Source organism: Acinonyx jubatus, chromosome E3, assembly GCF_027475565.1.
Source record: "Acinonyx jubatus isolate Ajub_Pintada_27869175 chromosome E3, VMU_Ajub_asm_v1.0, whole genome shotgun sequence".
Taxonomy (NCBI): Eukaryota; Metazoa; Chordata; class Mammalia; order Carnivora; family Felidae; genus Acinonyx; species Acinonyx jubatus.
The window spans coordinates 28,561,110-28,572,704 of NC_069398.1; the positions used below are offsets into that span (position 1 = coordinate 28,561,110).

The 11,595-nt window shown below is 47.9% G+C and overlaps 1 protein-coding gene and 1 pseudogene across 1 annotated transcript; one reads left to right on the forward strand and one right to left on the reverse strand.

Annotated features, from left to right (window-relative positions):
- Positions 1–1,521: 1,521 nt before the first annotated feature.
- LOC128313705 (uncharacterized) lies at positions 1,522–11,503 on the reverse strand. Its single transcript, XM_053213833.1, has 4 exons — positions 10,610–11,503; positions 2,557–2,658; positions 1,621–2,176; positions 1,522–1,549 (listed from the first exon to the last, which is right to left on the reverse strand). The coding sequence occupies exons 1-4, from the start codon at positions 10,689–10,691 to the stop codon at positions 1,522–1,524; spliced, it is 768 nt and encodes a 255-aa protein (XP_053069808.1). The 5' UTR covers positions 10,692–11,503.
- Positions 2,555–6,221, forward strand: LOC113594518 (dynein light chain Tctex-type 3-like; annotated as a pseudogene).
- Positions 11,504–11,595: the final 92 nt, after the last annotated feature.

The window sequence follows — 11,595 nt, forward strand, 5'->3', positions numbered from 1 at the left end:
GAACTGGCTTCTGTAGAGGAAGACACTGTGGTAGTGCTGTCGGTGGAAGGTGGAGACGAACTGGCCTCTGAAGAAGAAGATGTTGTGGTGGCACTCTCAGTGGATTTTGGAGAGGATGTGGCCTCTGTAGCAGAAGATACTGTTGTGGCATTGTCAGTGGGAGTAGGAGAGGAACTGAGATCTGTAGATATAGGCGCTGTGGTGGCACTCTCAGTGGGGGTTGGAGAGGAAGTGGCTGCTGTAGAAGAAATCACTGTGGTCGTGCTGTCAGTGCGTGTTGGAGATGAACTGGCTTCCGTAGAGGAAGACTTTGTGGTGGCACCTTCTGTGGATGTTGGAGAGGAAGTGGCCTCTGTAGAAGAGGGCCCTGTTGTGTCCTTGTCAGTGGGAGTAGGAGAGGAACTGAGATCTGTAGATGTAGGCACTTTGGTGGCACTCTCAGTGGGAGTTGGAGAGGAAGTGGCTGCTGTAGAAGAAATCACTGTGTTCGTGCTGTCAGTGGGTGTTGGAGATGAACTGGCTTCTGTAGAGGAAGACACTGTGGTAGTGCTGTCAGTGGAAGATGGAGACGAACTGGCCTCTGAAGAAGAAGACTTTGTGGTGGCACTCTCAATGGATGTTGGAGAGGAAGTGGCCTGTGTAGAAGTAGGCACTGTGGTGGCATTGTCAGTGGGAGTAGGAGAGGTACTGAGATCTGTAGATGTAGGCACTTTGGTGACACTCTCAGTGGGGGTTGGAGAGGACGTGGCTGCTGTGGAAGAAATCACTGTGGTAGTGCTGTCAGTGGAAGATGGAGACGTACTGGCCTCTGAAGAAGAAGACGTTGTGGTGGCACCCTCAGTGGATGTTGGAGAGGAAATGGGCTCTGTAGAAGAAGGCACTGTTGTGGCAATGTCAGTGGGAGTAGGAGAGGAACTGAGATCTGTAGATGTAGGCACTTTGGTGGCACTCTCAGTGGGGGTTGGAGAGGAGGTGGCTGCTGTGGAAGAAATCACTGTGGTAGTGCTGTCAGTGGAAGATGCAGACGTACTGGCCTCTGAAGAAGAAGACGGTGTGGTGGCACCCTCATTGGATGTTGGAGAGGAAATGGGCTCTGTAGAAGAGGGCACTGTTGTGTCCTTGTCAGTGGGAGTAGGAGAGGAACTGAGATCTGTAGATGTAGGCCCTGTGGTGGCACTCTCAGTGGGGGTTGGAGAGGAAGTGACTGCTGTAGAAGAAATCACTGTGGTCGTTCTGTCAGTGGGTGTTGGAGATGAACTGGCTTCTGTAGAGGAAGACGTTGTGGTGGCACCTTCTGTGAATGTTGGAGAGGAAGTGGCCTCTGTAGAAGAGGGCCCTGTTGTGTCATTGTCAGTGGTAGTAGGAGACGAACTGAGATCTGTAGATGTAGGCCCTGTGTTGGCACTCTCATTGGGGGTTGGAGGGGAAGTGGCTGTTGTAGAAGAGATTACTGTAGTCGTGCTGTCAGCGGAATGTTGAGATGTACTGGCCTCTGCAGAAGAAGACGTTGTGGTGGCACCTTCAGTGGATGTCGGAGAGGAAGTGGCCTCTGTAGAAGAAGGCACTCTAGTGGCATTGTCAGTGGGAGTAGGAGAGGAACTGAGATCTGTAGATGTAGGCACTTTGGTGGGACTCTCAGTGGGCGTTGGAGAGGAAGTGGCTGTTGAAGAAGAAATCACTGTGGTCGTGCTCTCATTGGAAGTTGCAGACGAACTGGCCTCTGTAGAGGAAGACGTTGTGGTGGCACCTTCAGTGGATGTTGGAGAGGAAGTGGCCTCTGTTGAAGAAGGCACTGGTGTGTCCTTGTCAGTGGGAGTAGGAGAGGAACTGAGATCTGTAGATGTAGGCACTGTGGTGGCACTCTCATTGGGGGTTGGAGGGGAAGTGGCTGTTGTAGAAGAGATCACTGTGGTCGAGCTGTCAGCGGAAGATGGAGACGAACTGGCCTCTGAAGAAGAAGACTTTGTGATGGCACCTTCATTGGATGTTGGATTGGAAATGGCGTCTTTATAAGAAGTCAATTTGCTGGTATTGATTTTGGTAGCTAGAACCACAGTTTCCTCTTCAGACAACTTGGAGGTGCTTATGGTGGGATTTCTTCCAGATTTTCTACTCCTTTTAAAATTTATCAGCATTTTGTTACTGTCAGTCAGATATGATTCTTCCTTTGCAGTTCCTGTAAAAGTTGTCAGATTGTGTCACTTTTTTCAGTGCTTTTGAAAATATTTTAAGCCCTCTAGCGTCCACAGAGGTCTGTGTGAGTAATGGTTACTAAGTGGGGTGTTTATTGTACCTTTTTTAGAAAAAAAAATCTGGTTTCAAAATCCATTGTCTGAATGAACCAGAAATATTTATTGCAGGTACATCCGTGTCTCTCTTTCCCTCCTCTAGGCTATTTGAGTTGAGCAGAGCCTGAACCCCTTTCCATATATCCTGGCTGGTTCCCTCCACTTTTAATAATCTTCAAGGCCCTAAAAACCATGTAGTCATGGACTGTAAAATGTTGCGGGGATTGGGGTTTATGAGTTTTCCAGTCCTTTTGCTCAGAGGCCTCACCTGTATCATGGATCTCTTTCATCTCCTTGCACTGAGGGTCCCGGGGGTTCCCCTGAGACACACACCCTCCTCCATCCCATACAGCCCTGTCCTCTGGGATGTCTGAAAAAGAGAAAGGGAGGTTAGTCTCCTGGCGCTATAACATTTCTTCTCTTTTGCGAGTCCTTTATTCTCCCCAAGTCTCTGTGATTGCCCAACCTCATCTCCCCACCCCCACCCCTTGCCTCCCCTGGAAAGGGCCACAGTGTTTGTTTCACGGTCTAGAAATCAAGCATCAGGACCTCATTCACACAGAGGTGAAGCGAGAAGACCAGGGTTTGAGGGATAAGGTCTTGAAGATCTTGAGAGATTGGGGCAAACCTCAGGTTTTGCAGCTGTGGGAAAGGGAGCTCTTGCTCAGTTCGGGAGTCAGATTTCGAGGAAGCATTTACATGCGACTAAGTTCTTTCCAATGGAATGTGAGCACAACTGAGCATGCCATTTCCAGGCCAGCCCAGAAACTTCCCCGGTGGTCCTGATTGGTGGTCCTGATCTCTCTGCCAGTTGGAGTCAGATAGCACGGAGGCCCAAGAAGATAGTGAAGCCTAGGAAGAAGGAGGTCAGGTCCCTGGATCACGACATGAAGAAAACCTACCTGCCGACCGGGAACATCTGCTCTCCTATCGTTACATGAGCAGGGAAAAAACCTTCTACCGCGGTTGAGCGATGACACATTTGGGGCATATTTGTTATAGCATATACAAAAATATCCTAATACAGTAAAGAGCTTCATTTAACCCTAGGAACAGATACACTTACTCTAATCATCTTCAAGAAACTCAAACCTTCTGTATCAAATAACCTTTTCCCACTTGAGATTTAATATATTTGTAATATTCAAGAGAATTTGGCTTAATGTGGCAACCTTGTAGTTTCAATTTAAAATACGTAATTGAGGGATGCCTGGGTGTCTCTGTTGGTTAAGTGTCCAACTCTTGGTTTCTGCTTAGGTCATGATCTCACAGTTTGTGAGTTCGAGCCCCGTGTTGGGTTCTGCACTGACAGTGTGGAGCCTGCTTGGGATTCTCTGTCTCTCTCTCTCTCTGCTCCTCCCTCACTCTCTCCCTCTCTCTCTAAAAATAAATAAATAAACATTAAAAAAATAAAGTATATAATTGAGTGATCAATTTAGACTTGTCATTTTACATCAAAATCTTGCCAAGATTATAAACAGTATTAGAACATTTAAGAGTACTTAAGATCCACCATATATATAATGTATTAGGCTTGAAGGTTTGAAGGAAGTTTTAAAAGTAAACATTTTAATGTATTAGGTTTATGGAGTTTCTTGAGTACTTGAAAAGATGTTGTTTATGAATCAAACAATTGAAGTCTTTAAATAGGAAATGTAATGTATTAATTTTATAAATGTAACTTAAAATGTTTAAAGTAATTTAATTGGCCAAGTATGTAAAATAGATTAAACACTCATCAAAGGCCCTTATAAAAACATTATGCTCTGCTTCTGGCCAAGATGGAGCATCAGAGACTGGATTCGACCTCCTACCGGAAACAACACCCACCCCCAAATAACCTGATAACCATAGCAAAGACAGGAAGCAATGATTTTCAATACACTGGATGTGCCTGTGATCACCCTAGCTGATTGACTTGAGAGGGTTTCCAGCAAGATCTCTTGGGTTGAGGAGATGTAGACCAGTGTCTTGAAAGAATGAGGCAGCTAGAGTTCACAGGACAGAATTACTGGGAGGCAGACTAGCACAGAGGGGTCCCTGATCAGCCCTAGGCTGATCAGAGCATGCTTCTCAAGAAACTACCCAAGATCCAGGAAATGCCACTGGAAAAGATTAGAAGGAAAGAGACCTGGCTCTCATGTAGGCATGGGAACAATGCTCTTTCCACCAGCCAAACTGGAAAAGCCTATAATTCACAGGGCGTTGGGCAGAGAGAGAACTCAGGAAGATCTTGCGTCAGTCCTAGGAAATACAGCCCTACACTGAGATTCTCAGGATTCATGTAAGGAATTATACTTAAAACAAAAAACAAGAGAAGACTCCATCTTGTGGGGGTTAGTGCCACCATGGAGGAGTACCACTGCCACTGCCACAAGGCTGGCTTCAATGCTGATGAAGCCAACAATATCCTTAAAGAGCATATGAATAGGACCTTCAGTGGTGAAGATTATAACCAGAAGAACATCAACCAACGGACTGCAAGCATAGTAGAGCAAACCTTAACACATTTGGTTATGTTGGGAAATGCTTATAAATATGTTGTGACCTGTGCAGTGGTCCAGAGGAGCGTATATGGCTTTCACACAGCCAGTTGCTGTTTTGAGGGGTTGCCACCTCTGATGGAACCTGTAGTGTAAGATGGGAGGACCAAACCATGAACTGTGTAGTCAATGTTTCTACCATTGCTATTGACCTGTGACAGACTAAAAGTGTTCAGCCAAAGCCGTTAACTTAACAATTTGCCAGTGTGTCCTTTCTTTTTATTAAAAAAAAAAAATTTTTATCTTTATTTGTTCTTGAGAGAGAGACAGGGTGTGAGCAGGGGAGGAGCATGGAGAGAGGGAGACACAGAATCCTCAGCAGGCTCCAGGCTCTGAGCTGTTGGCACGGAGCTGGACGCGAGGCTCGAACCCACGAACCATGAGATCATGATCTGAGCCGAAGTCTGATGCTCAGCCGACTGAGCCACCCAGGCGCCCTTCCAGTGTGTCCTTCCTTAAAAAAGTAATTGTTACTTATTAATGTGCTGGATGACAAATGTGAAAGACTCTTCAAAGCTATCAACAATCTCATGGTAAACTGGCAGATTATCTCTTATTGTGTGCAGCATCATTTATGTAGGAAAAGATTTTAGGGGCACCTGGTGGCTCAGTCGGTTAAGTGTCCAACTCTTGGTTTCAGCTCAGGTCATGATCTCACAGTTTGTGAGTTAGAGCCCCGCATCAGGCTCTGTGTTGATAGCCTGGAGCCTGCTTGGGATTCTCTATCTCCCTCTCTGCCCCTTTCCCGCTCTCTTTCTCTCTCTCTCTCAAAAATAAATAAATAAGCATTTAAAAAATTAAAAAAGGGGTGCCTGGCTGGCTCAGTTGGTTAAGCACTGAACTTTGGCTTAGGTCAGGTCATGATCTCACAGTTTGTGAGTTCGAGCCCCACATCAGGCTCTGCGCTGACAACTCAGAGCCTGTAGCCTGCTTTGGATTCTGTGTCTCCCTCTCTCTGTCCCTCCCCTACTGGCACTGTCTCTTTATGTCTCTTAAAAAATGAATAAATGTTTAAAAAATTTTTTTTAGAAAAAGAAGAATATTGAGATAATACAAAGATAGAGTTTCATATAGCGGTCTATATTTTTGGCAAGTCAAAAATTCTCACAGCCATGACCTTTATTTTACTTCGTGTTGCTGGCTTTTGTGTCCTGGATGATTATAATGACCAAAATATCTGTGCAGTTAAGTCTTGCTCCTGATTATTGTTACTGAAACCTTATTTTAAAAGAATAATAATCAAAATACCTAGGGACTTGATATCTGCTCTGTTTTTATTTAAAATATAGTAAAGATTATCTTCCTGTGCTGTAAAAGAAAAAAAAAAAAAGCAAGAGGAGGCGGAAGAAGAAAAGGAGGAAGAAAAAGGAAACAGGGTTTGATTTTGGAATAATTAATGTATACATATGATACAAAACTTACAAAATAAGCCTTTCTCCCACCTTATATCCAAATTGTCCTTTTCAGACTCAACTATTACTGGTTTCTTGTGAGACCTTTCAGATATTATATACATCAACAAGCGCTTAAAAGAGGTATGGTTGCATACTGTATACATGGTTCTGTGTCTCGCTTTTTTTCATTGTCTCAAGCATATTAAGCTACCTCCTTCTTTGTAATGACTACATAGTGCTCCATGATATAGATGTATAGATTTATTTAATTTACCTCTTAGAGATGGGTGTTTGGGCTGTGTGGTAGGCAGAATTTTGGTCCTCATGGTCTCTGCCCCCTGGTGTTAATTCCAAGAGTATGTTATGTTACGTGGCAGAAGGAACTTGGCAAGTATGACATTGCTAATCAATTGACTGATCAGGTCAAATAGGTAGATTATCCTGGATTTTCAAGGCAGGACCGATGTTATCACATGAGCCCTTAAAAGCAGGGAAAAGAACAGAAGAGAACTCAGAGAAGAGCAACAGAGAGACGCCACGTCATTTGCTAAGGTGAATATGGATATCCCTGTATTTGCGACTTTGCATTGGTATATGAGTGTATCCATTGGGCAAATTCCTACACATGGAAATTGCCAGGCAAAAGAGCATGTGCCCTGGATATTGTGTTCCTTTTTTCTCAAAGACCTTCTAAAAAAAAAAAAAAAAAAAAAGACCTTCTATAGAACTGTACCAATCACACTCCCTTTCTGTGGCTGGCAGTGTCTCTTTCCCACATTCTCAACAACCAGTATGCTATCTAGCTTTTTTGATTCTTGGCAATTTTCATGGGTTGAATTTATCCATCCCTCAAAAAATTATACTGAATTCCTAACCCTCAGGACCTCAGAACATGTCTTTATTGGGATATAGGTCTTTACAGAGGAAATCAAGTGAAAATGAGGCCACTAGGGTGGGCTTATGACCATTATGACTGGTGTCCTTATAAAAAGGGGAAATTCTGACATGAATTTAAATACATTTTTTAAAAGAAGGGAAATTCAGAGAGTATATCAAAATAAAATGCTTCTGCACAGCAAAGGAAAAAATCAACAAACCTAGAAGACAACCTGCTAAATGGGAGAAGATATTTGCAACAACATATCCTATAAGGGGTTAGTATCTTAAATATATAAAGAACTTATACAGGGGTGCCTGGGTGTCTAGGTGGGTTAAACATCTTGATTTTGGCTCAGGTCATGATCTCATGGTTCATGAAATCAAGCCCTGTGTTGGGCTCTGCACTGTCAGACTAGGATTGGGATTCTCTTTCTCCCTCTCTCTCTCTGCCCCTCCCCTGCGAGCTCTATCTCTCCGAATAAATAAACATTTAAAAAAAAGAACTTATACAACTCAACACTCAAAAATCAAATAATCCAATTTAAAAATGGACAGATGTGAACAGACATTTCTCCAAAGAATACATCCAGATGGTCAACAGACATATGAAAAGATGCTCAACATCACTCATCAAAAGGGAAATGCAAATCAAAACTACAATGAGGTATCACCTCACACTGTCAGAATAGCCAAAATCAAAAACACAAGAAGGGAAGTTTGGGAGCCCCTGGGTGGCTCAGTCGGTTAAATGCCACACTCTTGGTTTCAGGTCATGATCTCACAGTTCATAGGTTCGAGTCCCACATCAGGCTCTACACTGACCGCGCAGAGCCTGTTTAGGAATCTCTCTCTCCCTCTCTTTCTACCTGTCCCCTGCTCTCTCTCTCTCTCTCAAAATAAAAAAATAAACTTAACTAAAAAAAAAAGAAGAGAAGTTTGGACACGGAGACGTGCACATAGGGAGAACCCCTCAGGGAAAGATGAAGGCAGAGATCGGGGTGACGTGCCTGCAAGCCAAGGAATGTCTATTGCCAGCAGCTACCAGATGCCAGGGGAGAGGCCTGGCATAGATCTTTCCTTCCCTACTGCCTTCAGAGAGAGCATGGCCTGCTGACACTTTAGTCTTGGACTTCTGACCTCCAGAATTGTGAGACAAGAAATTCCGTTGTTCTAAGCCACTCAGGTTGTGCTAATTTGTTATGGTGGCCCTGGAAGGGAAATTCTTTCTGGTCACCTGTGGTTGCAGCAGTGGATTCAAGGAGAGAGAGGTCAGTGGTGACCCCTAGGAAGGCTCCTCAGAGGAGAAGGACCTTGTTGATGGAGGTGAGGTTGGGGGGATAGCCACTGGAGTGACTCCCTGAAGAGGAGGATGACAGTAGGAGGGTGGTGAGGACATGGGTGGGCAAAAGCACTCAGGTTGGGGAAGGGAAGGGGGGGAAGTGAGCAGAAGGAGATGACTGAGCACCCAGGCCTTGGACACATCTGTGCTGGATATGGGAGGTAAGAGGCACTTGCCAGGGCTGGACAGGGCTCGACTGGGCCCAGAATGTTGTGTTTCGTTGACAAGCAATATAACCAGGGTGTGCTGGAAGGAGGGGCCAGACGGCCAGAAGAGGGTGTGCCTGCTGGGAAGAGCCAGGTGAAGGCCACCAGATTCTTCCTCAAGGCCCACGCCCCACTCAGGCATCCCCAGCCCAGTAGCCTGAGAAGGGATGTGGCTCTGGGTCCCCAAAAGGACACATGGGAGAGTCAGGTGCCATTCAAGGCTGGCCAGGGCTCTACAGACCAGCTGATGCCAGGCCCAGAGAGGGGACCACAGAATCCCAGAGAGTCTTCAAGGCTCCATTTCGCTGAGGGGGGAAGACTGGGAGTGGAGATGCGATGAGCCACAGCGTGCAGAATGTGGGAGAGACCAAGGGGTGGGAGGAGGAGAAAAAGAAGAAGGGGGAGAGAGGGAGAGGGAGTGGAGGGAGGGGCCAGAAAGAAGGAACAGAGAGCAGAAAGGGGAGAGCAGGGGAGTGGAGGAATGAGAAGGAGCTGGAAACATCTTCCCCAACTAAGGCCCATTTTAGTGCCTAAAATGCCACTATTAGAGATAAGTCACTAAGAATCTGAACAGCACACACAGTGCCTGGGAAGAGGGTGTCATTCTCAGTACTAATAAGGTGGAAGCTCTGGGTGTCATCACATTGGGAGTCCATGCCAAGTGATGGCAGGGTTCAGGTCAGTGAACCAGCCCTTTAGACCATGCCAAGCCACTGCCCCACCCTGTCCCAGACTTCGGCCCCCCTGCCTCCCTCCATTCTCTTCATTTGCCAGTCAGCCCTCAGGTAGGCCTCCAGAGAAGACCCTGTCTCCTTTGGGTGGGTTTGGGCCAAGGAGGCCCCAGCCCCAGGATTACATTTACAGGTACTTTCTTCCCAGCCCCCACTCCATTTCCTCTTTGGAGAAGAGTTGCCCAAGGTCTGGGTCCAGGGAACCAGGAGCCCCCGCTCCTCCTGGTGTTTTGAGCTCAGGGCAAAACACAGTCCAGGACATGGCAGTCTGAATGACATCCACAGGGCCCAGCATGAGCCCCCACTTTTGCGTCTAAGACCCCTTCCCACCCCACCCAGGCCATTCCTGATTTGCACGTCTCAAGGGAGTGCAAATCTGAGGCCTGCAGTTTCGTTTCTGGCTTTTCCCCTCCCTCTTTCTCTGGGGACAGGCGAGTGGCAGAGGGAACCCCTGAAAAGTGTGACCAGGAACCCCTGTCATTCTCTGCCAACCTGAGCCCAGTCCCCATGGCCATGGAATCCTTAGTGGGCCCAACCCTTGTCCTTTAAGGGAAGACACTGAAGCCAGAGATGAACTGAGCTGTCCCACAGCACACAGCTGTTTCACTGCATTTTTAGAATCTGGGGCTCCCAAAACCCCAGCTTGTGCCCATTTGGCTAGAGCAGTGGCCCCTTTCCTGGTTCTGGGATGCCCGACAGCCCTGGGACATGCTCGGGGCACAAGGCAGGGGTGGGGTGATACAGAAATGGCCAGAACAAGAGTCAGAGCAGAGACTTCAGGCTTTTGTCTCTTATGAAAGGAAGGCCTGGATGTTTGGGGGGAGGTGGCCAGGGGGGTGGAGGGGCACATCCACAGGGTAAGGACAGACCCTAATATCGGTTGAGCATCTGCTATATGTCAGGGACTGTGGCGGGGGGGAGGGGGTGTTGAGCATCTGCTATATGCCAGGGACCGCAGGGCAGGGGGGGCGGTTTCAGTCTAACCCTCCAGCCCTGACAAGTCCGAGTTCTTATTCTCTTTCTGGAAAGGAAGCAAGCTCAGAAAAGCTAACTTGGACGCACCCCAAAGCCCTGGCTCTTCTCCTGAATGTAGCTGGGGAGAAGAGAGGGTGAGGGACATGAGCTGAGCTCCAGGCAGAGGATACCCCAACCTGTGCCCGCCCCCGGAAGCAGCCCTCCCTCGAGCCTGGGCAGACCGGGGAGAAGAGGCGAGGTGGGGGTTCACTCACCCTGCCCAGCAGCAGCATGGCAAGACAGGAGCTGAAGGACAAGGGGCAGCAGGCAGAGCATCATGGTCACCAGTCTTGACATTGGAGCTCGGAGGGCAGCGCACCTGCCATTCACCCTCTCAGGAATGTGCAAAATGAGTGTCAGCCAAAGAACCCCAGTAATAAATGGGCCCCAGAGCCCTTTGATCCCTGAGACACTGGAAAGCTGAGGCCAGCCCACCTGAGTCAGTGTGTGAGCTTCTATCCTGACTGGGGGTGCGGATTTTATTTCAGGCCAAAGGGCAGAGGGAGGGGAGCCCCTCCCTTGCCAGGCAGTACGCAGGTACACAGGCCACCAGGTTTGTCACCCAGGTAGAGGGGCAGGCACAGGGCCCTGAAGCAGCCTGGGAGAACTGAGAAGACCCTTGGAGGGAGGTTCCCACCCTTGGAGAAGAGGCTGGGCCTGAACCTGAAAGGAGAAGGGTGCCCGTCATTCCCCTCCAGCCCCCTGGTAAGGTGACTCCCCCTCTCTTCTTCTCGAGCTCTCATTACTGACCCTGATGACCCCACCAGGACATGGGGTGTAAGTCATGGCCACACCTAGGCCAGTGCCCAGCTCCAGGATGGCTGCATTCTTGGATCTGTGGGCCCTGAGATCTATCTGTGAGCTCCCAGGTGAGCACAAGTTTCCACGGCCGTGCAGAGTGACCTTGCCCTACCCCAAGGTCAACAGAGCCAAGTCCTCACTCCTTTCCTTGCCTTTTGTGGGCTCCCACCCATCACTCCCTGGGCCTGAGGCCCCCAAGGTCTGACCCCAGGCTCGTCTGCCACAGTGACCTCAGGCAGAGGTGGGCCCGATTCTGCCCTGGCCTAGACAGGCGAGGAGCTCTGTGCTCCATGTTCTACATGTGGTCACAAGAAGGGGCTGAGAGTGCTGGGTGTCCCATGTCCAGATTTGGCATCTAATCTTGGGAGGAGTGCTGTCCCCAAGAAGGGCTTCCTGAGCT